The 25,593-nt window shown below is 36.2% G+C and overlaps 1 protein-coding gene across 1 annotated transcript in view; it reads left to right on the top strand.

The window, feature by feature from the left end:
• DARS1 (aspartyl-tRNA synthetase 1) overlaps positions 1 to 24,676 on the top strand; it is a 43,337-nt gene extending 18,661 nt beyond the window's left edge. The window contains exons 5-16 of the mRNA XM_074596143.1: positions 4,212 to 4,314; positions 5,565 to 5,645; positions 6,108 to 6,167; positions 14,193 to 14,304; positions 16,225 to 16,359; positions 17,548 to 17,695; positions 18,663 to 18,809; positions 19,804 to 19,846; positions 20,539 to 20,619; positions 21,264 to 21,375; positions 22,297 to 22,368; positions 24,029 to 24,676. Coding sequence (XP_074452244.1) covers positions 4,212 to 4,314; positions 5,565 to 5,645; positions 6,108 to 6,167; positions 14,193 to 14,304; positions 16,225 to 16,359; positions 17,548 to 17,695; positions 18,663 to 18,809; positions 19,804 to 19,846; positions 20,539 to 20,619; positions 21,264 to 21,375; positions 22,297 to 22,368; positions 24,029 to 24,120 — 1,186 coding nt within the window. The 3' untranslated portion in view covers positions 24,121 to 24,676. The remainder of the gene's footprint in view (positions 1 to 4,211; positions 4,315 to 5,564; positions 5,646 to 6,107; positions 6,168 to 14,192; positions 14,305 to 16,224; positions 16,360 to 17,547; positions 17,696 to 18,662; positions 18,810 to 19,803; positions 19,847 to 20,538; positions 20,620 to 21,263; positions 21,376 to 22,296; positions 22,369 to 24,028) is intronic.
• The last annotated feature ends 917 nt before the right edge of the window (positions 24,677 to 25,593 follow it).

Here is a 25,593-nt window from a genome sequence, read left to right as displayed (position 1 = left end):
GTATAAAATGTTTATATTTTCAACTCTTTACAAAGTGAACTCATTTTTTTCTAAGTAAACTATTGCCTTCAGCTTTCACCGACGTTCAGATAAGGGATCGTTGATTATTATGTTTAATGAAAACTATTTACTATTTTTAGATTTAATAATGCATTAATATAATAATTTGTGCAGTCTGCTTACAGAAGACAGTGTTGAAGAATAAACAAGAAAACATCTGAACAAGTATAGATGCTTCCATTAAGTAAAACATATTCTATTTAAAGCCTATAAATAACTAAGTTTCTTCCAATTCTTCAGACTTTTGGTCAAGAAAATGTTGATTGTGATTCACTTGGGGAGGCCCCCATGGGGTTCAGCTTGCAACATCAAGCTGTTGATGAAAGGTGTTGTCATACAGACTGCAATAATGCAATCCTGTGGTTAAAAGAGAAAGTCTTGGCTAATAGACATGCAGATAATTAAGAGGGACATAAGGCATCTAGTGGACATTTTAGTAATTATAGTCTTGATTTCTTTGGAAGGAACATTACATATAAAGAAGCAGTTTGCTATATGGGGGAATTTTTTAGCATTGGACTTTATGAATCTATTACTACAATAGCTCCTTTAAGGATTAAACAATATAAAGATGTCATTTGTCTTTTCTTAATGCATCATGCATCCTAATTTAGTTTCTAGTCCTTTGTAATATTAGTTACAGATAGAAATATTGTTGTCTTTAATGGAAATGCTTTGGCATGTTTTTCTGCTAGTTGTTCACTTTTTTTGGTTGGTTTGGGGTTTTTTTGTTACCCAGGGGAATTTTATCAAAAAATTACCTAGGTTACTTAGTGCTGCTGCTGCAGAGAACGCTTTGCTGTAGTTACCAGCATTTAATTAAAGCATCTTGTTTCTTCTTGTAACTTGAACTGAAATTACCCTTTCGGTAACATTCTTGGAATTACCTGTTGGGATCAAAGCAGCACCTTCTAGGTTTCTGTGGTTTCCATTTGATGCACTATGTTATGGACTTCAGGTTTTCCCAGCACTAGATCTTGGTGAGCACAGTTCAAACAGAACTCAAAACACGAGTTTTTACTTCCACACCAGATTAGATATATAGTCTGAATGAGCAAAAGCATATTTTCCAATTATCAAATGAAAGTTAATGATGAATGTTTGTAAATACAAAGATCATCATATGCAGTAGAAAATTTTGTAGTGCTTTTGTGTGCCCGGGCATATTTGGATACAGGGATCTACATAGGCAGGAACTGAGTTGAAATACATCTTAGAGTTATGGCAAATTTAATGGCTAAGGGTTTTTACGATTTTAAAGTTTGCCCCAGACCAAGAAACTTACCATTTTAATTGCAAAGAGAAAGAGAGAAAAAGTACATTTAATCACAAAGTGCAAGGTTTTAAGGTTCTGTTATGCAAGTTTGCAAAGCAATATTACAGTTACAATGATGTAAAAGTCAGTTTCTTCCTGTATTTTTAAGCTGGTACCATTTTGCATGTCTTGAATTCTGTGCATGTTCTGATCAAAACTCTGTAATGACTTCACTAACACCAGTTCTCAGCCATGGGATCCGTAATCTGATTATGAATCCATCATACAACACATTTACATTTAACTATTATTTTCTTTCTCACGGTGCAGAGAATTTGCTTCCGGAAGTTTAAAACAATTTAAAACAGTATTTGCAGTTATTAGTAAGAGGGCTTTTATTCAGCAGATTAGAAACATATTGCCTATGAAGACACTGGCATTCATGTCATTAGTAGTGTTTTCTGGGCATTCGGCAAAATGTTGACATGAAAAAGGAAAAACAGAGGAGAACTGTTTAGGGGGAAAAAAAAGTTAGCATAAGAGTAAAACTTTTATTCTTTTAAACATTCACTTTTTGGAAAAGCAAAGGGAATTTTACGCCAAATACTATTTTAGCATGATCTGTATTCTCTGTGCGGTTCTTGTCATCACATTCTCTTGGATCCAAAGCATTGTATTGCTGCCTCAGTCTTTTTAAGGAGTTTTAAACAGAATCATTTGTAAGAGAGTATACTTCTAAGTACCTAGTGTCGTTTCTCCTTGTCTTTCTTGAATTTGTTGCCTCTGCTTAAATAATGGAGGTGAATGGAGGCTCACCCTTAACTAAATGAATTCTTACTTAAAGCCTGCTGTCGACCTCTGCTTTGTACAAATTTAGTCATTTGTTTGTCATACTGATTTGTGCAACTGTAGCTCTTTTAAAGTGTAACTGTACCGGAAAAGCATAATATTCACAAATTTTATGTAGTACGTGGAATTACCTAATGGTTAAGCAAGTCAAGCATATGAAGCATCATGCTCATGCTCTGTGTAACTTTCAGAGCAGCTGCCAATGAGTTCTATCACCTGAAAGTATTACCATCAAAGAAATAGTGTAATCAATTAAAATGCTCCGATTTGGCTTTTTTTTTAGTTAGTTGTAATTTACTTAACTTATGCTGGTAGGTTTTGAGCATTTTGATGCTTGAATTTTCCACTGTTACTTTAATATTATCAGATTTTTCAAAATTTTGATCATTTTTATTCAAAAATTCTGTTGGATAACTTAAATTTGAGCTCAGCTTTATAATATTAAGAAGTTTGTCTTAGGTTAGACCAAAGATCCGTCTAGCTTTTCTTAGGGCTGATACGGTTACTTCAGGAATAGCAGAGAGCAGGGCAAGCAAGCAGTCGTAGTTGGCAGCCCTTGGTGATTTGTACCTCAGCTGCTTCTGGGCCACATCACTGGGGCTTTATCAGAGAAGGAAGCTAAGTCTTGCTTATCAACTAAAAAGATAAACTTAATTGTTTAGCTGGGTAAATCCTACTTTAAAAATGTGAGACAATGACTAATTCGAAACACAGATATTTCTAAAGAGAAACTTCTAAATGCTAATAAGTTTCTCATGTGGTTTTATTGTAGCTGTACAAAAAGACTGTAGGGCTGGAATACCTAGATTTTCTTCACAGCTCTTAGGTAGACTTACTCTAGGCGATGATAGGTAAACTGATGCAGGTGGAAGTGATTAGTACTATAGTTACTATCAGCTGTACCTGCTTGTACTCTGTCTGTACCTCCTTTAACTAGGGGTTACTGCCTCTCAGTAACACCTCCTGTGCATATAAATATTTATCTCACCACCCTCCAACTTAGCTGTATGGGTTTTGTGGGTTAGGTTTTGTGGGCATGGAGAGGGGCCAAACTTGTGAACTTGAAGACTGTTAATTGCTCTTTGTTTTACCGAGATCAGTAGTGGCTGGCTTGTCTGACGAAGTCCTCTTATCATTTGCAGTTAAATTGTGGGCCCGCTACTTTCCTGCTTTCCAAGGGCTTATGTGGTCAAGCGATGTACATAAAGTGCTTTTCAGTCTTAGTTAGTCGTAACAGTTATTTTTCCATAAAAATTAAAGAAATGGTTTCTGATCTTTGGCTTTTTGTAAGCAGGCTAGCAAAGAGACAGAGCGAAAATGCATTTCTAGTGGGGGTGAGATCGTCTGTAGAAAATTACTGTTTTAAAGTCCGGTACCTTAAATGCCTAAATAAAAACTGCTCGTACAAATTATTTTCTCACCTATGACCCTTGAGGCTTTTGTTATTGTTTGCTTACAGCACGCGTACTTTATATCTTATTTCTGGATGACTTTCAAGATGTTATATGGTGTTTTAATGCACTATTAGTGACTGTTAGCGGAGAGCAATTAAAATATCCCCTGTTGTAGAGAAATGACTTCCAAGCATCTTGCGTCTTTCAGTAACAAGTCATGTAGTTTAAACAAGCTCAGTCAGTTTTGATTTTCCCCTCCAGACCTAGGACTTCCTTTCAGTTTGTTGTTCTGCTGGTTAAGACACATCTTTCAGATAATTGCATCAGCCAACACATACAAGAGTGTATGTGGCCTAGAAAAAGAACTATGCAACTTGTCAGCTTATGTATACACACACAAAGAAGGAATGAGCACTAAGCTTAATCATAATTCTTTCCCTCACAAGTCTTCCATCCCAGCTCGAATTTATTGTGGCTGGAAATATTTTAGCGAAGTCCTTAATTACTCGGTTATTATCTGTGTAATAAGTAACTTTACCTAATGTTTTGTAGTTCCATCAGTCCATACAGTACATGAATGTCCTGGTGCTCAGTACTGAGTCTGCAGTGTGCGATGAAATTTAGTAAGCCTCCTATGCTATCTCTATTGACAGCATCAACAAAGAGAGCATTGTGGATGTAGAAGGCGTTGTGAGGAAAGCACATCAGAAAATCGGAGGCTGTACTCAGCAAGATGTTGAGCTTCACGTTCAAAGGGTAAATTTTTGAGCAAATGGTTAATTGTTTGGGAGATTATGTGTCTTGGCTGTCTGTCTATCTACATAGATAAATTTTGTTATAAGCAGTCCCATACCAGAGAAATAAACTGCTTTAAACTACAAATTTCTGTGTATCATACGTAAGCATGAAACATTTCTGATTCTAAGAGATCTGATTTTTAGAATTTCCTATTTTTATCTGCCATTTGAATTACAGTACCAAGTAAAATAAAGTATCTCACTGGAATAATTTGTCTAGGAATGCTTGTAATTCTAGTTTTTGTTTCTTTACTGCAGCAGATCCTGTAATAAAAAGTCTGCTTCTTTTTAAGTGCAAGTCAGAAGTTTCTTCTTTATCAGAAAGTTACAATATCCAGCTTAGTACAATGGAATGGAATGCATAATTCTCAGCAAAAGTAAGGCACTGGCTTAATATGGAAGCTCTTGAAATCTAAAATTCCTGTAGCTTGTGCTGCAGGGCTGGAGGAAGTGCAACTTTATAATTTGTTTAAATAGAAAGCGTACTTAAACCTTTATGTAATATCCTTTCCTTCTAAAGGTTTTCAACCAAAACGTGTGCCTACAATACAGCTGAAACACAGTCACCTCAAGAGTAGAGTACAATGGCTATTATAGTTAGAGCAGTAAAGTAAATTTTAGCTAACAGCATTGGGAAAATCTGCAGATTTTGAAGAAACGTGTTTTAATATATGTGCAGATTAATCACATGCTTAATTTTTCTGAAAGAATATCAAATTCACTACACCTATGACTAGACTGCAAGGCAAGGTGATTTTCATTCTCTGATTGTATTTTAGGTATCTCAAATTTTCAATCTGAAATGGCTCTTTCAAATATAATCAGATGATAAATAATACAACAACAATGAGATGAACAGGATGATGTTGCTGGAATTGGAACCTAAAACTCTATGAAATCTAGTAGTTTCAGGTCTGGCGTTGATGCCAATAGGCTTGCCCCTCAGGCAGTGTTTACTTGCTCAATTCGATGCTTCCCAGAAGAAAAAAGGACATTTTTAATCTTTCAAAAGGAAAATAAGAACTAAGTATTTCCAGTATTCTAATGAGAATGCACCCATGCATCTCAAGTGTTTGAATAAAATCACAGTTTTACAGCTAGCAGCGTATGCAAACACTGTTTCAAGTCTATGCCAGAAATATCCTTTTGTAAATCACACCTCCTTTTGAGCTGAGTCTTATGCTATTTCTGTTCCTTTCTCAATTTCAGATCTATGTGATCAGTTTAGCTGAACCCCGACTGCCCTTACAGCTGGATGATGCTGTTCGACCAGAAGTGGAAGGAGAGGAGGTGAAAACTTTGCATGCTCAAATACTTTTTATTTTCTTTGTAATTGAACAAAAGCATGAAAGCCAGGCAACTTCCTTAACACAGTGATTTTGAGGGTCTGTTAGGCTTGCATTTTACTTCCTTTACGTTTTCCAGAACTGTGTTAAAAATTTGTATAGCTTTCATGTCTGCTGAACTACAGTAGGTCAAAACCCATACGGTTTGCAGTCTTGTGTGTGTGTCTTCTGGAACAGTTCGGTTCTGCCTGTGACCGGTGGGAGAAGTGACACCTTAAGCTTTGCTATGCTGCCAATTTGCTGTATGTTCTTTCTAGAATCATCTAGAAATTCTACTGAACTTAGAAGTAGCCCTTGGCTTTTAGCCAAAGGATGTTTTTCTCCATTGATTTTGGTTTGTTGTTTGGTTTTGGGGTTTTTTTTGGAGGTGTATGTATTCATAATGTATTTTTGCACAACTGTTTAGGATGGAAGAGCTACTGTAAACCAAGATACAAGACTGGACAACAGAGTCATTGATCTGAGGGTAAGGAACGTGCTGTGTTGCATGCTTGCCTGCAAGTGTTTATTCTTCATCTTTCTAATGAAGCAATAAAAGTTGTGGATTTGATGGAAGTGTGTTGTTGGCCACAGGAAAAATCAACAACATATTTTTCTATTTGTGAGTGACATTGTGAAAACACAAGGTTTTTTAATCCTAAATGTTCACCTTTCCTGGCATTAATCAAAGAACATGGATTAGTAGTGTAAAGGTGAACATGTAGGATTTGGCACGTGGCCATGTACATCTGGGCTTTTTTATTTCCAGAAGTCAAAAGTGACTGAATAGGGACAATTTAGAGACAACATTTATTCTCAGATGTAGTCTCTGATACCCAAAAACTGCACTAAGAGCGCAATTTTGAAGTATAGGGTGGAAGTTTTGAATTTAACGTGTAATTGAGGTGCTGCAATGCGTGTCTCGCAAATGAAATTGTACCAGGCCATGATACCAATCTCATTCTCTTTGTTTCTTCCACAGCATTAATATCTTTTTTTTTCTGAAACATCTTTCTTCATCCAAGTCGTAGAGGCACAGACATCTGTGAATTCATAACCTTCCAAATATTTACTCTTTCTGATCAGCAGCAAAAAAGTATCTACTAAATCACTTACAGAAATGTTCTTCTTTTTTAATTCAACAGCAACTAACACTAAGTGTGTAAGTAACTAACTGTTCATACTGTCATGAGGCTTTCTGGTCTTTTCCCATATTTGGCTCTCCACAATAAAATTTTGATTAACTTTTCCTTGAATTAAGAGTGTGCTTAGCTCATTTTTATGGTGTATCTAGTACTGCCTTCAGCCTTCTGATAATGGCAGTTTCTCAGTAAATCATTCTACAGACCTGAGAAATAAAACAAAAAAGTCAGTTATTTATTGGAAAATTTGGAAAAGTTCTGTCACTGAGATGCTTAAAGCGTTTGAACATCTGATCTCCTTATTTCAGCAACTAAAACTACTTCTGCAAATTGTTTTACTTGGACCAAAGTTAATTGCTTTTAACTTGACCTTATGTCAATATATGCTCAATAATACTGAGCAACATCAATTCCTGGTTACTTTTCAGGTTACTCAGTATCTCATCATATTGGTCTCTTCATCTGTGTCTTAAATTAAGCCTTTGATGAAAAGAATTCTATACTAATGGTTGAAAGTGAAAAACATTTAAATGATCATTGACTTATGGTAGTGGTAAGGCAGTGTACTAAATCGAAGGGAGAACTCTGGGATGCTCAAAGTGCAAGTTTTACTGGAACTTCTGGTGGTGAAGAAAATTATTCAACAGCATTCCAGAGAAACTTAAGAAAACCCATTAAATTCATGAAATACTTGTATAATAAACTGAAAAGAGCCATGAACTCCAAACAGAACAGAGAAATAATAACACAAAGGGAAATAACAGTTAAAAATACTAGCTGAAAGTAATGGCATGAAAGTATTCTTGGCTGTAATTCAGATGAGGGCATCTGCAGGGTAAAACCTAAGGCATATAGGAAAAGGAAGGAAGACTGTAATGCCAGAATATACATAAGAGATGGAACAGAAAGGGGTGGGCTAAAATTCTTCCATCCCTGTACACATTCAGTAGTCCAGCAGGACTCTCCCAATACTTCTTACATACTTCTGCTAGTACAGTAACAGAAAATTAGTTGTCAGTGTTCTGCTTGAAGGGTACAGCTGGTGAGCTAAGTGGATGCTGCTATAACCTTTTCTAACTTATACGTCCCAACCATTGTTGGTGTATCGTTTATTCAGCAATGTTTGGCACCTTGTTTCTAGGTCTGAACCTCAACTCTGCCTTCTGCAGAAGCTGTTTTTCTCCGCAGCTCCAACAGGTGCCGCAATGTGGGGCTAAACAGCTATTTCATGCTGAACAGGAGTTCAGGTTAACTCTTTACAAAATTCATGGAGGGATGAAATGTCAAATCTCCGTACTTCAATGCCTTATGTTTCGCCCTCTGCATGTACCTGTGTCTGGATGTAATCTGGCCACAGCTTTCCCTTGATTAGGCTTAGGTATCTATCTTGCCTTCCTCCTATGGACGGGAAAAGTTTCTGTCTCTGACTGTGTCACCTTTCTGTGTGCCTTTACTGTTGCACTTTTCATTATTTGTTTCAGAACAAAAGCAGCTTACTGTGTGGAACAGTAGGCTCAAGCCTATTCATAAATTTGCTTTGTTTGTTCTGCAGGAGCTTTGCTTGTGCAAAAGAAGATTCTACATAATTATGTGTTACTTTGGCCTGTTTTTTAAAAGGGAGAGCTAAATAAGCAGGAAAGGTATTTAATGGAGAAAGAGAAAATCCCAGTGAGAATACGTATGTATATATGTATGTGCACATCATAAAGACTGCATGCAGCGGAATCACAAGAGCAGGGACATGAAGGCAGTTTGTCCTTCAAAATAACTGAAAAAAACACCAACCCAAAAGTAGTAGTTGATTTTCAGTTATTTGCCTGCATAGACTGGAGCTGTAGTACAAATGGGACTTCAGAGAGCCCCTAGTGTTCCAAATGCAGTGCGTAAGTAGGCATGTTCTAAGGAGGATTAGAAGACATGATGTGTTAAAAGCTCAGAGAGGTATCTGAAGCCATTGTTAGCGTCTGCTCTCCCTTACCTCTTCCTTCTAGGAAAAGCAAATGATGGGCAGCCGGGAAGAAATGTTAATAGAATAGTCCCAACAGAGATGCTGAGATGATCTGTTCCTAGAAGTGTGGGAGGAAGTCCAGCCACAGATATGCGCACCATCTAGTTCTGGTTTCCTCAGTGCCCCAGTTTTTCAAGGAAGAAGGAGGTCATCAAACATCAAAACCAGAGATAATATTTTTTTGGAGAAAGATTTAACAAACTAAATGCATAGATCTTGGCTAGACTCAGACTAAAAAAAAGTCCTTAGCGTGTAACTAAAATTATTTTTTAATTTTATTTAAATACGGTCTTCAAAGTAGTTAAGTAGTTTAACTAATTTTAAGTAGTGATTAACCAATGAGTTCATTGCATAGGACCAAATCATGATAAAGTGGAGCTGTGAAACTCAGTTATTGCATGAGTGAAAGGGACTGGATTTCCAAAAATAGCATCACTCCATCCAGCTATGATGTATAGCAAGGAGAGTTCGATTATGATGCAATAGGAGTGCAATTAATAATAAGGAAATTACATTAGTGGAGATGGAATGTGCAAAGTATTCTACAAAGATTGCAAGACTTCCATTCGTGTGTACATGTGAAAATAGACTGAATAGTGCACTGTATTTTTTAACAACCTTGCATTTTGGTTGCTGTCAAAGATCTCCCAGAGGTATCTAGTAGTTTATTTTGATGTTAGGGGTGGGAAGTACGTAAATGCCAAGATCGCAAGGTATTGCTGTAGTTGTTATTCTGATGTGTGGAGGGAAAATGGTGATTGTTTAGGGTGGAGAGGTTTTAAAAATCCTTTCCAAGGAATGATGACTGAGGAAGAATGAATCTGTTCCTGATGGGTTAACTCATAAAACGCAGATCACATACTTGTGGCCTAGAAAAATTGGGGGTGTAGAGACAAGAGAGCTGGTAAGATGAAAGAAGTGTCCTTGTCTAGACCAGATTTTCTTTCACATAACCAGAGGTGACCATGAGGAAACCACTGTTGACCTAAGTATTTTTCATGATAGCTTAATGAAAGTCGAACCAGTTGATTCTAGAGATGTTTGATTTACTGTTCCTTTATCGGAACAATTAAAAAAGGCCAACTGGAACACTGATTGTGTTTTAAAATCTTTATTTTTCTGCTGTTCTTAAGTTTAACTGAAGTATTCAGTGATGTGTAGATTTTCTATGTCTGTAAAAACACCTACAGAAACCATATTTCATGAAGATCTGTGGTAGATGAACGATGAAGTTCATCTTCATCTTGAAAGACAAGTGAAGCACAGATTTTTTAGGTTTTGCTTCTCAGTTTGTCTTCCTTTGAAGAAAAAATCAGTTCAGATTCATCCAGTTTTAACAATGGACCTGACTGATGTCCTTGCTCTGGCTTATTTTTGATGTCCAGCAGGGTTTTTATCTTAACAGTATCTGTCCAGATTTGACTTGAATTATATGCATTTTGCAGTCCTGGTGCTGTAATTGTGCCTGCTAATGCACAGCTCAGTGAGACAAAGCATAGTCTTTTTAGGGTCAATATTATCCTGTTTAAACTGCTCAGGGTAGAGCGTAAACATTAAACTGTATTTTTAGTAGTTTATGGATGTCAGACTATATTATATGATAATCCAACTGTACACTGATCTTAATGCAGTTTTTTTCAGAATACTTGATTACTTCAAGCTTGATTTCATTGTGTTGAATTCAATTTACTCATTGCAAAAGCTGTGTTTTTTCCTGACTGAATTCAAGCTATAATGAACAAGCAGGTGTACAGTTTATTTTATTTGGGTAGTGATTTGGTACTGAAGACTTAACACAGTCCCAGTTGTTTAGACCACAAACTTCATATTTATATCTTCTTATGCTATAAGTAACACTGAAATGTGAATAAAATTTTACTTCAGTCACTTTGGGGTTAAAAAATTGTTATTTAACATAAATCCTATTTCCTAGCAAAACCTTCATTTCTCATATATATAGTACAGGAATTGGAAAATTATTTGCATTATTTAAAATAGTGTATATTACTTAAAAGAATATTGAATACATTATTTTCCCTTTTTATCTAGCCTACTTTGTGTATTTAGTGATTGTTCGTGGTGGAAGATGGGTAGTTATAGCAGGCAAACAGAAAAGCAAAACTGAGGTGAGCGTGGAACAAATTGTACGGCTGATCTGAGAGTAAAAAGAAAAGTTCGCAGCTTTGCAGGTCTGTGCCTCAGTCGCACCTCTTTGAGATATGATCACATGAGGTGTTAACTGCCCTCAATTCTGTGGAAACACATTTGTTGGTCTCTGGCAACACGCACGCAGCCATTATTCTAACTGCGTCCTGGTTTGAGATGACACACTGCAGTTTGTGCTGAACGTAATGTGATAATTGTTCTTATAATCTTGCTTATAGTGGTAAAATATGCTCTGTTCTATTATTATTAATATTTTCCTTTGTGGCGTTAAATAATAAACACACAGGTAAATTAGAGTGAGGTTCTGACCGAAACTCATATTTCAGCATTGTTAGCTAAAACATTTTTTCTGCTGTCTGTAACAAAGGTGATTATTAAAAATAATGAGTTTTCTTGTAAAATCAACTCTGCAGACCAAGTTAAAACATTAACCCTGTTAACTGCAACAGCATTTAAGTGACTTAAGTTTGTTTCTGTTTCTGCTTAACTCTTGAAGGAATATTTACTGGCTTTGCCATAGTCTCAAGTAAGATACTTTGTCAGTATGTATGTGGAAGAGTTCCTATTAGCATAAAAGGAAAAGAATGCCATGGCAAAATCTTTTTTAAGGCAAAAGTAAAAATTAATTCATTCTGACAGCTGTCTCTGTCTTTAGTTTGCTGTGTTGTACCCAAGTGTGATAGCTCAAATGGTAACTGTTACCTACCATTGTACCAAATGGGGTAATATACATACCAGCATCTCAGATAAAGACAAGACAGCAGCTTAAATTATTTTCAGATAAATTCACTCTCTTTTTGTCCTAAACATTATACCAATGCAAAGGATGTAATTAAATCTGAAAAGTTTTGGTCCATGTGTAGATACAGAATCATCTTTAAAATCTTTGGAAAGTTGTAGTGGCACATAAAACTTTTTGAGGTCACCCATTTGACTCCACTGCACGTTGGCGGTTGCAGTTCTTTAGGAGGTTATCTCAAATGTCTTGCTGGCCTGTTTAATTCTTACAAGGAGACTGCAGCGTCACAAATTCTCAACAGTTATCCTTGTTGGCAGTCTCTGAATGGATGGGCACTGCAATTCAGCTACCTTAGGTAGAAAGGAGAGTGGTCTTGTCAGATCTAATTTGAGAATTGCTGCTTGTTCTTTCCTTGGTCTGTAGTTAAATAAAAGCTTCAGTATCCAGATCTGTGAATTTGGCTGCTTTCATAAATACTACTTTTTAAGCATAATTTATCATTATCAATGGGATTAGGAAGACAGAGTCTTTGCTCTGCATCCTCACTAAAACCAGGAGGAGTTACTACCTGTTACTGTTGTTAGTGGAGAACTGTGTTCATTATTAACTGGCTGTGCTTCTGTGCTTGCTTTTAGGTCAGACCAAGCAATTGCTTTCAGATTGGGTTTAGCAACCATTTTTCCTTTTCCTAGGACTGTATGATTTAGAACTGCATTCTTACCTGCTCTGGCATGAAACTGGTGATGGTTCATCTGAAGGGTAGGAGAGGCGTTGTTACCATCCCGCTTTAAATAAATGTCACACATTTTATCTCTTAGCATTTTTAGAAATTTGTCCAGTTTATCAAAACTGTGTTGGTAAGCCCAAATGTGACTGTTTAAGTTGTCATCTCTTGGAAAATGTCTTTCACCTTCTAAGTAGGAGATGGTTAAGAAAAAAAATAATAAAATAAAATATCTCTTTGAATCATTGTAGTGCTTTGTTGTAACACTGCCAAATTATGCCCAGAACTCAGGCGAAGTCTTAGCATATGTCTGATTCTGGGAGACCCACGTAAAAAAGGTGAAAAAGTTTTGAGGGTACTTTTGTAACTGTTGCTCAAAACCTCATTTCCTTCATTTTGAAAGTAGTGGGAGTAGCGACTGTGGTTAATGCTATCAGACAGTGAGAGCTGCTAGCTATTATGTACTAGTCTCAACCACTTACACTCCTGAGATATGTTATCGGTCAGCTAAAATTGCAAGTAACTCCAAATTACTGCAGATCTGCAGTATTATTACAGTTTTCTCGTTTATTTTTTCAGTGAAGTGATATCTTTATCTTGCAGAGATGATGGACGTAGCTTTATTTCAGCATATCTACTGACTGACTGTCTAAATTTGGGTGCTTAGATAATTTGTTTTGGTTGGGGGTTTTTTGTTTTGTGGTTTGGTAGGAGTCATGTGAAAAAGCCCACAAGGCTCTTCTTAGTCTAACTGAAAAGTTGGGTACCTTTCAGAAAGGAGAAGTAAACAGTGCTATGACGCAGTTTGTCGTAAAGAACCGTTCTCTTTGTTGTTTGCAAGAATTCGTTAGGTTTTATATACGCTTCTAGGTTGCTAACTGTCAGGTCTAAACGCTGCAGGCACAAAATCAGATATGGGTTCGGTGTTGACATATCACAGTGTTTTCAGCATTCACTAAGGGTTTTTTTTTCTTCGCACTAAAGCCCAAGAGTGTTAAGAGTGTAGGTATTTGCTAACCAGCTAATGCCTTAACTGTGTCACGTACATAAACAAAATGATGAAGATGATCAATTCAGCTAAATCTACTTTTGTTTTCAGCTTTTCAGCTAAATTTACTTTTGGAGTAAATTTTGAAAAGACAGAAGAACTGCAGTTGATATGATCAGTTGTTATGTGAACTGTTTTAAAAGCTGGGAGGTTAGACCTTGGTTTTGAGATGTTTTTGTGGCAGCGTTGTACATGGTTAACAAGTGGCTGTTTTTTTGCATGAAAAACATTGTATTTGGTAGTCTTTAATAGAAACAAATATTTCTGTCTTACTAGGTTATTTAGGGCTTTGCTTTTATCATGCACTGTATGTTACTGCGGCCGTTCTAGTTCAGTGTGCTGAAAGCTTTTTAATAGGTTTAGTGGTTTTATTAAATTTCTTACTATAAAACCTTTATTTGCAGAAGCATATCTCATAAATCAGTGATTCTTTAAATGTAGAATTGACCATAGTGCCTCTTTTATAACTGAATATGCCATAAATTGGAACAAGGAGTTTCTCTTGTTTCCTTTGCTGTTTCTTTTTGTGTAATAAACAATCACCGATTTGCACTTTTCTCTGTTTAGGCAAATACAATAAGCAAGTGTTCCTAAGAGAAGAGATTCATCCATCCAGCTGTCCAGAAAAAGTAACAGAGTCAGGAAAAACTAACTTAGGATTCATTATTTTATCTTCTTCTTATAGACCTCCACTAGCCAGGCAATCTTCTGCCTTCAGTCTGGTATTTGTCAGCTTTTCCGAGAAACTCTTATTCGCAAGGGATTTGTGGAAATTCAGACTCCCAAAATCATTTCAGGTATTGTATGTGTGACCCAGCAGCTACAGGTCTGCTTCTTTTCCAGTTGCTCAGCATACCTATCGGCCAAAAATGTAGTAGATTTTTATTCAAAAAAAGATGAAGTTCTATTTCTAATTTAGATGCAGCATAGCAAACTTCTTCTAGCAGGTATCAAAAGTTGTTCTTACTCTTCTCCTGGCTTTGGATGCTAAAAGAATAAGAAGGCAAATATTATATATACCTGATTTATGTACTCTACAGTTCATTTAAGGTTTTAATTTGGTTAAATACAGATGTCTGATCATATGCATTGTTCTTCAAATCAATGTTCTGAATGTTGAGCACTGCCAGTTCCATTCCCTGTATCAAAAAAACCTCCACTCTAATTTAGATTAAAAGCAGCTTCCATCATAAAGAAGTTACAACAAACCTATCATGGTATAAAAGATGATGCCATTATATACAGTATGTCACTTTTTTAGCAATGAGCGTATGGCTGAATAGAAGGTGGCAGGTCATTTTTCTGAAAGTGTGGCATAACAACTGCAGCCTGACTAAAAGTCTGTAAACATAGATTTTATTTCTAGTTCTGTTGTATTGTTTTCAAAAGTCAAATTACTTGATGTACAGATGGATGCTTTTCTTCTGTCTTACTGGTGTTTGAGGTTTTCTTGAGGTCACTAAGACATACGGCATGGAAAATGTAGGGCAGAATATTTGTATTATTCTCACTCTATGTGCATTCATTATATGCCTACATTTTGCTTACTGAATTTTATACTTCTGGCTTTATATTTTTGAAGACAGCTCTTGACTGAGATAAAAAGGGATTTTTAACAAAATACATGTAAGCAACTATTCTTTCAACATGGAAAGTATCATTGAACTATAAGATTAAATAACTTTTTTTCCTACAGAGACAGTTGAAACAGCATGAAGTACTAAAGACTCCCAAGTAGTTTATTTATGTAGGACCTTTGAGGAAGTGTGCTATTCTTACTGCGCAGTGTACCATTGAAAGCAAGCAAGCAAGCATCCTATTGTTTGAATGAGATCATATTTTGTAAAAATAACTAAGTTAAGGCGATGTAATCCTTACTAAACTTCAAATTTAAATATGGTAGCTGTTCTAGGATTTGAGATTTTAGAAGTTATCTGTATTAAAAAAAAACCCTGTAAATATTCACTGAATTTCATTGGCAGTAGCAGTAATGAGAGAAAAGAAACATTAATCTCAGTGGAATGGTTAGTAATAATAATAATAAGTACTTTGCTTAGAGTTAACTTAGCATTAGAACTTTCAAAGATTATTAACCAATCTTTCTCTCTGGCATGCTTTTGTTAGCAAGTTAGGCAACTGTAACTCTCATATCCCACACTGGGAAATGGAAAGGTAAAGTGACTCAGCTGATAGTTTGGTAGGCAGTTTGCAGTGAGGGATTGAAATGCATGTGCTCTTGGTTCCTATTCTCTCAAGGTAACCTCCTGTGAAAACTGCCTCAAACTGAGAAAAAGCTGTATACCTTTGGTAACTGTCCTCTGGTAAATCTAGTTTTGGCTCTGAGAGATATTTATGCCTTCAGTTAGAGAGGATGGTCTTGGCAAAACAGGATATGCATTTTCATCTCATCCTCTGCACTTAACCCCTGGAAGCCTACATCACTGATAAAGATTGGTTTCCACAGAAATGTTGGACTGCAAGTAGATGTGGTGGTACAAGCATCTATTCTCTGCCGTTACCTCTCAAAAGTGAGGGGCAGCTGGGAATAGTAACGTTTTAAACAGAGCTGCAAAACTTCCCTTAGCGTTAATGGAAATACGCTTTGAAGAAAAATCTCCTTCTGATCTCTAAATGTAAGAGCAATAGTCTATTGTTGTACCTCTGATTTATTTTTCACATTTTTATTTTAATAATTACTGCAAGCATTTGCTTTTCAGCTGCCAGTGAAGGAGGAGCCAATGTGTTTACTGTATCATACTTCAAAAGCAGTGCCTACCTGGCTCAGTCCCCACAGCTGTACAAGCAGATGTGTATATGTGCTGACTTTGAAAAGGTTTTCTGCGTTGGACCAGGTAAGAAAAGCGTTGGATTATCCGAAGTCTGAAGTGTGCAGTGATGGCTTTTAGCAGCTGTGGTACAAATAAGATAACACGCACGCTGAAAGCTTTGGATGGTTTCACTTAATACAGTTTCACTTACCAAACACAAATTTCAGTTGGGGCGACTAATGAGAGTAAAGTCAACAGAGAAGTTGCTGGAACAAAACTAAGATGCTAAAGTAAGGGCTGAGTACCCTTCTCCAGTGTCTGTTGTTACCTGTGAGGAGAAAGAATTGAGTTGGATTGGAAATTGATAATATGATGAAGTTAGTAAAACATGGAACAACACTGAGATTACTGAAGCCATGGTTTCCTGTTAACCGTGCCCAGTAGTTGCCTAGTTGTCTTTAGTTGCCCAGCAGAAAGCAGTTAAAACAGGCAAGCTAGGTTTTATGTACATCAGATTGCATATTATCATATACTTATCCCTTGCTTTTGTCTATGCACCAAACAACTTGATTTAGAAAATGCATACTTTTAACTGGGCTGTCAGTAAACAATAAAAAATTAATAATTTCCAGTCTCATGCTCTCTCTTTCTCAAAAGCTGATAGAACATGGCCTCTTTAGGTGGTAATACAGAATTTTTTTTTTCTAAGACCTCAAAGACAGGTTTAAAGATAAGGTGGAAATGCTGGAAAACAAGTCAGTAACAGCTTATAAAATAAAAAAAAAAATGCAAGTGATTCAGAAGATCTTAAATTTCTTGTTAATTGCTGACAAATGAGTCATGGTTTATAGGAAGACATGTTTATATTAGACTCATATATATGAAAAAAAAAATCACCCAGAACACACACACGTGCACAAGTCCATTTCCTCTGAAAAAGGTGGTTTTCAAATCTGAAAGTTCTGGTGTGCCTGAAAGCTTGTCTGTTTTTTCCACTTCTGTCGGTTGGTCTAACAAGAGGTACGGCCTCTCTACAAGTCTTGTCTGTCTTGTATCCTTTGAGCACCACAGCTACAATAATGCTGTCCCTGTTGTTACAAATAATGCTCTGAGGGAGATAGTTTTCTTTTTGTTTTTCAGTGAGAATTGTCGTGTCTAAAGACAACATTGTCTGCCTGATCCATATGCTGATGCGATTGATTGTCAGTGTTATTTTTCAAAATCGAATGATAGTTTCAGGTCAGTTAGTATTTCTGTTGTTTAATTTTACAGTATTTAGAGCTGAGGACTCCAATACACACAGACACCTGACTGAGTTTGTTGGTCTGGATATTGAAATGGCTTTTAACTATCACTATCATGAAGTGGTAGATGAGATTGCAGATACCTTGGTGCAGATATTCAAGGGACTTCAGGAAAGGTAATGAGAGCATTTTCCATTTCATGAGCAACTTCGTTTGTTTGAGATCTCTGGCACTGTGGTATGAAATGGGTGAGCATTTTATCCTCAGCTTGTCTGATAAGCGTTAGTAATCTGATTTGCAACAGAACTTCAAAACAAACATTTTTGCTTTTCTCTTAACTATTTCTTTGTGCCTGGCTTTTAAAGTTCATTCAAGCCATAGGCCAGCAAACTGTTGATCTTTAGCCCAAGTTGCATCTCCTAGAGTCTGCTAGCTTGCACTGAGAGCACTTGTTTACTGTTGAATGGAATTCCTAATAGAAATGATCCATCATTAATTTAAAATGTCCTTCTTTTTGTGACGCTATGGGTAGACTGATTGTAATATTTTGAAATTAATCTTAACTATCTAAGAAAGTTTTCCTGAACCAAATTTATTGTAACAGCCTGCATCTCTGCCATGAAAGCTGCAAAGATTATTTTCCATTATTCGCAGTCTAATTCATTAAAAAGCCAGGCCAGAACTTTAGGAAGTGGTTTTCATTTGCTTACGAATTAGACCATCTTGCCAGCAGAAATGCAAATCTTTTCATCTGTCTAGAAGGAAATTTCTCTTTTATATTTGAAATAGGATATTAGTCAAATCAAAGAAGAACCTAGGTAAATATTACAAATCAAAGGGATGATTTCTTGATGTCTTTACTGTGAAAATTTGACCTAGTCAATTATTTCTTACAAAAGCAATAAAACAGAAGTAATAGTAAAATATTAACATGTATATCACTGAAGTAGATGCATTAACTTACATGAAACATTTCATTAGGATTGTACAGGATTTCTCCAGAAGTGGCTTTAGAATAGTTTTTTGTGTTGCAAGAGGGACCTCTTGTGGCACAATTGTATTGCCATGGCAAAATCATTGCAAGAAGAGTACATTTCCTGATTGTTTTGTATTTTGCTTCTGTTCTTGTTTCCTCCTATATAGATTCCAAACCGAAATTCAGACAGTGAACAAACAGTTCCCGTGTGAGCCATTTAAGTTTTTGGAGCCAACTCTGAGGCTGGAATACCGCGAAGCTGTGGCCATGCTTAGAGAGGCTGGTGTTGAGATGGGTGATGAAGAAGATCTGAGGTACTTTGTCAGTACACAAACGTGTCAGACTCTTGAGAAAGTGGTAGTAAAGTGTCAGTTTTGTACTGTGCAACTGACAGCCCTCAAGAAGGAACCGCAAGCTTTTAGAGGAATAAACAGTACTCATATCCAGACCTCTTGACAAATAAATGAATGGATATGAAAAAGTCCTTTCTTCTAACGTAGACTATAAATGCACACTCTGAAATCCAAAAGGAAATAACTTACAACATAAAATGAGAGTAACTTGAACCTTCTAAGGATAAGAAGCATTTGTTTTTCTAACAATTGCAGTCCTTCATGTGAATTGTCACTTGTCTTTGAATAGGATTAAACAAAAATATTCTTCAGTCTTAAGGTCTTTCTTTTCAGTAACACCTTCCCATTTCTTCTTTCCACCTCTCAGGCAAATGAGTAAGCGATCGTCATTGCATTCCCATTGATTTACTGAAAGATGGGTTTATTTAACTAATTATATGTGAACTTTTCTACAGACACTTAATAAATTAAACCATTTCTGTTCTTTCCCATAATATATCCAGTGCCATTATGATAATGTGTGATTTTACAGTTAAACGATCTGTGCGTCACAGAAGTTTCAATTGTAAGAGTTTGATAGAGCAAAGTAATTTCCTCAGCAACAGCTTAATGGTGTTTCTGCACAAGGTGTCTGCCAAAGGAAATAGAGTACACAATTCTTCAGTAAGCGGAATATGGTGACTAGGAAGTAGTTATACTAAGAGCAAGAATATCTTTAGGTATCAGTTAATTTAAGGGATTTCTAGGACCAATATGAAATATTTAGGAACAGAAATAAATACAGTTTATTTCTGAAATTTCTGTCTGCGCAATCCAAAACATTCAGAAACAAGTACTAGATTTTATAAAGGATAGGATGTAGCAGATCTGTTACTTGAAATCTTTTTAGCTTTATGAACTATATAATCAGTACAAGTTTAAATCACTTAATTTTAATTGTGATAATCTTTTTCAGCACACCTAATGAAAAGCTCCTGGGACGCCTGGTAAAGGAAAAGGTAACAATTATTTTAGAATAAATAAGTTTGTCATTGAATGTGAAACCTGATGTTGTGCAGCCATTGGGTTGGTATAAATGGCTGCTTCACGTAAAACAACTTTTTACACGCTGATTGAGAATACAGTATCTCAAAACATGCAGAAATTGTGAAAAGTTTGTGATTAGCATAAGCATTTTTTAATTATCTGACTCCATTCCCATTTTGCTGCTGGTTATTTAATCTACTGACAGTTTTGTCTTTGTCATTAATAAGCTGTTTCAAACCATTTTCAATCTTTTATATTTACTTCTATCATCTGTTACACTGAGTACATCAAACAGGATAGTACATTCCAAAACCAGTTCTTACGATAATTAAAAAAACCCAAACAAAACAAACCAGATTCTTACTAAATCTATAGGAGGAGATGAGATCTTTGGCAAAAAAAATAAGTACCTGTTACTACAGCAAGACATTTTGCTTCTAAACATTTGTAAGTTTACACTAGAAGTAGTATTGGAAAACTGAAAAATAGTACACCACTTGTATCGATAACTTATTCTTTAAGATAATGCTATGAAATTTGTGGAAAGTTATAGGGAGATCTTTTTTTATTATATTTCACAGATTCACTGGTTGGGTCTTCCTCTTTAATTTGTTCTTTACATTATTTTCTGTTGTATTAACTGTTTTAAATTACCTTCTTTCAGTATGACACGGACTTCTATATTCTTGACAAATATCCTCTTGCTGTGAGGCCTTTTTATACAATGCCAGACCCAGTAAACCCTGTAAGTAAAATTCTTTGTTGTTGTCTATGGGGTTTTTTTGTAGTTTAAATTATTCCATGTAGGGATAACTTGACAAAATAATAGATAAGCTATATTTATATGATCTGCTGTTATAATTAAAATTCCGATAACAAGATTAGATCTGTGTTACGTGACTTGTAAAATGTTTACAGTTACTTTTCACTGGTGAAAACATACCAGAAAGAAACAAATCTAGCTAAAATTGGGAGAGCTTTATGAAGAGATCTCCATGGTCATAGCACTGCTGCCATCGCTGAAAAGAGGCAAAAACATTCTTCCAGGGCAACAGACACTGTAACAGAAAACAGGCTTTTTTACAATGTTAGAAATTCCCCAGTTTATTCCTAAATCCAGGGTAAATATCCTTAGAGCATCTTTTGCTGGGATAACTCTATGCAAGTGTAATGTTTTTTCAAAGGGTGTTTGGATGAACTTGTTTTTTAAATCAACTCCAATCTAATTAGAGGAGCCAAAGGGCTGTAATTCCCGGGCAGACTGCAAATACGTTGTATTCCTACTGCACAGCTTTGGATCTCATAAGTGAAGCTATCGAGAGGCATATATGTGCCATCTAAGGATGGAGCAACTGTAGGTAGGAAACAAACTCATCTTTGTTTTTCCAGAAAAACTCCAACTCTTATGATATGTTCATGAGAGGGGAAGAGATCTTGTCTGGAGCTCAGAGAATTCACGATCCTCAGCTGCTGACAGAAAGAGCACAGCATCACGGCATCGGTAATAAGTCAAACAAGATGAAGCTGAATTTAAAAGAATATAAATCATGATTGCATTTCTTTCCTTAAGAGGAAGAATTTGGGGCAGAATTTGTTATGTGGCAGACTCACAGTACTGTTTCATTCTTAATGCTAATTCATCTAATTCTGTTTAACCATTTTAATCTAGAGTGGTGGTATTAAGAAACTAGTTGGTTTCCCAGCAACACCTTGATGAAAAGGAATTGTTTCCGAGGACTTTAGAGAATGTAATGCAGGAAATACCTTCAACAGAGTGAGGGTAGACAAACAAGTCTCATTCAGTTCTGCCTCTCTGTACTCTCTTTACAGAGTACTCTAGCAGAGTCTTGGTTGACTGTCTTTCTTAAACACTGAACTGAGAGCAAATAAGAAGTCTCCCTTGGTGAAATTTAAAAAAACCCAAAAGACTCAGCGGGGACAAGGCCAGCTAATTATAGAAGGGTAAAAGAGTAAATCAGGTGGAGAACCCAAGAGTAAAATGTAGATTAAATTTATACTTTCAGTGAATGGCCAAGTGAAGTGGCAGGTAGGCAGTAGCAAAAAAGGAGTAGCTCCCACTGTAGCAAGATGGAAAAATAGTTGCTAAATCTTTGCTTTCTCACTGCAGTTTATTCAAGAAGTCACCATTTTCCGTAAGTTGCAATAAACAGTTGGGCCTAGCTCTTACTCAATTCTCAAATTTCTTCCCTGATTAAGTTATTAACAAAGTTATAAAACAAAACTGTTATAGTCATAATTTCTAGATACTCCTGGATAATTTATACGTTTAATGAGTAAATCCCCACTGTTAGTATGTAAGTTAAATTCGTAATTTTTTTGTTGTGTTTGCAGTTGTCTAGTCGTTTGTATGTTTGGCTTGGGGTTCACTGAGCAAGTCAGAAACGTATCTTTTCCTCTCTAGATTTGGAGAAAATAAAGGCTTATATCGATTCCTTTCGTTTTGGTGCACCTCCACACGCAGGTGGTGGAATAGGTAAGTATCTGTATTTTATTTTGTTCTGTGTTAGCCTGAGCTTAATTTAAACTGCTCAGTCTCAAGCAGGGTTCAATGTAAAATTCAGAGTAGTAGCCTTGTTAGGTAAATGAGTGGGGCTCTATGTATCTAAAGCTAAAATGTAATCATTATCATAAAATAAATAGGCAAAATATTAATGGCACAGTCTGGCAAGTTTAAAAAGTAGGTGAAAGAAGAAGAAATGCTGCTTTATTAGCCAGGCACATCACTTTTAAATTTGACCAATGAGGAAAATGTAAGGAGGCAAGAAAATACTGTATTATGTATGGATTTATCATAGCCTACTAATACCAGAAGGCACTGGTCTCTTAGTGCATTTGATGAAGCTGTTCTGCAGTGAGGAGAAGGGATTGCTTCTGTCTTGTTCAGTGATTTGACTGAATGTCACTGATCGGTTTGGCTGATGCTAATTGCTTCATTGAAGGTGCTGAGGCTTCGTGTCTTGGGTGTGAGTATTTTACATATTAAAATGAAAAAAAAGATTTTAGGCATCTTAATGATAACAATTTATAGTTATGCACATTGCTTTCATTAGCAGGATGAAATATGTTCATGCGTATGGTAGTAGGAGACTTTGTAGGTCCTGTTCAATAAACGTGACTTCTTTGATTTGGTCTTTCTGTGCTTGCCTTACTTTTGTGAAGTATATTTAGTACATTCTCAGCGTGTTCTCAGAACAAAATCATAAGTATGCCTTCAGTAAATGCATTAGATCTGCGATATGCTATTGAGACAACTGTTTTGAAATACCTACAAGATGTAAGCGTGGATGATCGTGCAGTACTTGTGAGCAGCAGAGATGCAGCATTTGCAGATGGTCCAAAATCATTTAGGCCAGTCAGAACTGACATCAAGGAAGCTGAAGCTACATCTTTTCTGCATACCAGCCAAACAGGAGATGCAGGGATAATAAAACCGGCTGTTTCAGATGGAAACCTTAACCTAGGAGGGCAGTGCGTGAAAACTAGTATGCATCTGGGTTTCATCTCCGCAGGGCTGGGGTGCGTATGTAGCCCAGTGGATTAGGAGATCCTTCCATGTTCCACAGTACACACATAACCTCTAAGAGTTCAGGAAGAAAGAACATAATGACCATTGAAATATTCATTATCATAAAGATATCAGTAGATAGTTACATGGGTACGTATTGCTGAATCTACATTTTCGTACTGCATACGGCTTGGGATGAACTTCCCTATTTTTTACTGTAGTTGCTTATAGCACTTAACGCCTCTGAATCTGTTAAGGCTGGTTTGGATTATAATTCTGTTACTGTATTCAAGGTACAGTTCTCCCCATTACCCGCTTCCCATTTCAATTTTCTACACCATCTTTCTTGAGAGTCTGAAGCGATTCAGAGCAGGGTTGAGTCTCGAGTACCATTGCTTATTGATACGTGTTCCAGATGAAGCCTGTATCGTGGCAGAAAGCACTGTACGTAAAATCCGTAATTTCTGGTTCTAGCTCCTTTCTGTAGTTGGATGTGCTAATGCATGCGCATCAGTCTTTGGTCACACTACTGCGTGAGGCTGCCTGTAGGTATAAAGTACCTTTAGCTTCTTAAAGAGTTTTGAACAAAAGGCAGACTATACTGATGGGGTTTTTTCATTTGTTGTAGGGCTGGAAAGAGTAACCATGCTGTACCTGGGGCTGCATAACGTTCGTCAGACCTCCATGTTCCCACGGGATCCCAAACGACTGACACCCTGACATGAGCTGCTTTTGAAAGTTTGAGATGATTTGCCCTGCAAATAAGATACGATTGCAAGCATATCCCCTGTAATGAACGTGTGTTGATTTGAGCATTATAATATGCAATAAAAAAAAGGAAAATCTCATTTACTGAAGTGCCACAATAATTTTTTTTTATCCTTAGCTGTTTATTTAAAAGAAAATATTTTAACAGATCAAGACTCTTTGTATTGGCAACTGTGCACATTTTTAATGAAAATGTGATACTTTGAGTTAGTATTCCAGTGTCACATTGAATTGTATCATGTTTCTAAACATTTTAATAAATTATGCAATAAGAATTCTGCATTTTTAACTTATGTCAGCAAGATTGAATATTCTGAAGTACAGAATTGGCTCAAAGCTAAAATAACTGGATGCTTGCAATTTAAAAATCAGGAGGAAACCATCCAATTGTTAACTTACATGAGCGTCAGGTAGAGAAGCAGATGAGAAGAACATTATTAACAAAAAGTCTTCATATGAAATTGTGAAAATAGATTGCAATAAAACTCTCAAAGTAAATTAGATACAATATCTGTGCTTCTGGTTTTTGCTTTGTATCCTCACGAGATAATAATGAATCAATAAGGGTTTGGGGATTTTTTAATGATGCAATAACTGCCCAAATGTTAAATTTATTTTCTTTCTCTCTTCTTCCTTTTTTTAAAAGGTTGTATACGAACCATAGTCCTGTTCTTTATTTTATGTTACTATTGGAGAACGGATTGAAGGTTACACACACTCATGGAATACACAAGGGATATATAATATTCTCAGAAAATGAATGGACGGTGAGTTTTAGAGCAGATTGTGTTTTCCTGCCTGACCCAGCCTCTAGGATAACAAATAAAACAAATCAGGAAGGATTTCATGTATCTATTGCCAATGAAAGAGAAGTAAATAATGCAAGCCAGCCTATTTCAGGTTTTTTTCATTTATAAATGCTGTGAACAGCCCAACTGTTGTACATTTAGAGAAATTTGATGTTTCTGTTAAGTCAGAGAACTTCTAAAAATCTTTGTAGACATCCTTTTTCTCAAATGAATCGCCTACTTCAACCTCCTCAATTTACAGTGGTGTACAGAGCTACTTCTCTTCCTCCTCCTTCCAACCCAAAGGACATGCCCTGCATTTGCAGAGGAACCAGTGTATTTGAAACTTCCTTTTATGGACTGCACCTGATAGTTGTTTTTCAAATTTAAAACATTTTTTTAAGTGTGGATGCCAAAGAGCAAAGGATTAAATTCCTTCCTTGGGCACTGCAGTAGAGTTACTCTAATATTCATATGTATTTGTAATTCCTCACTTAATTTTTGCTTAACATTTTACATGATAAAGAGCTTTCAATAGGAGGTATGGTTCAGTCAGACTGTTATTGTTGGTACCTTGATTTTTAAATGTCAGAGAAGTCACATATCAGTTATGCTACAGAAAGGTCAGTGAGGCTGT

This window comes from Larus michahellis, chromosome 7 (assembly GCF_964199755.1).
Source record: "Larus michahellis chromosome 7, bLarMic1.1, whole genome shotgun sequence".
NCBI classification, from domain to species: domain Eukaryota; kingdom Metazoa; phylum Chordata; class Aves; order Charadriiformes; family Laridae; genus Larus; species Larus michahellis.
The sequence above is the reverse complement of the archived record's forward strand: the minus strand, read 5'-3'. Positions and strand labels throughout refer to the sequence as shown.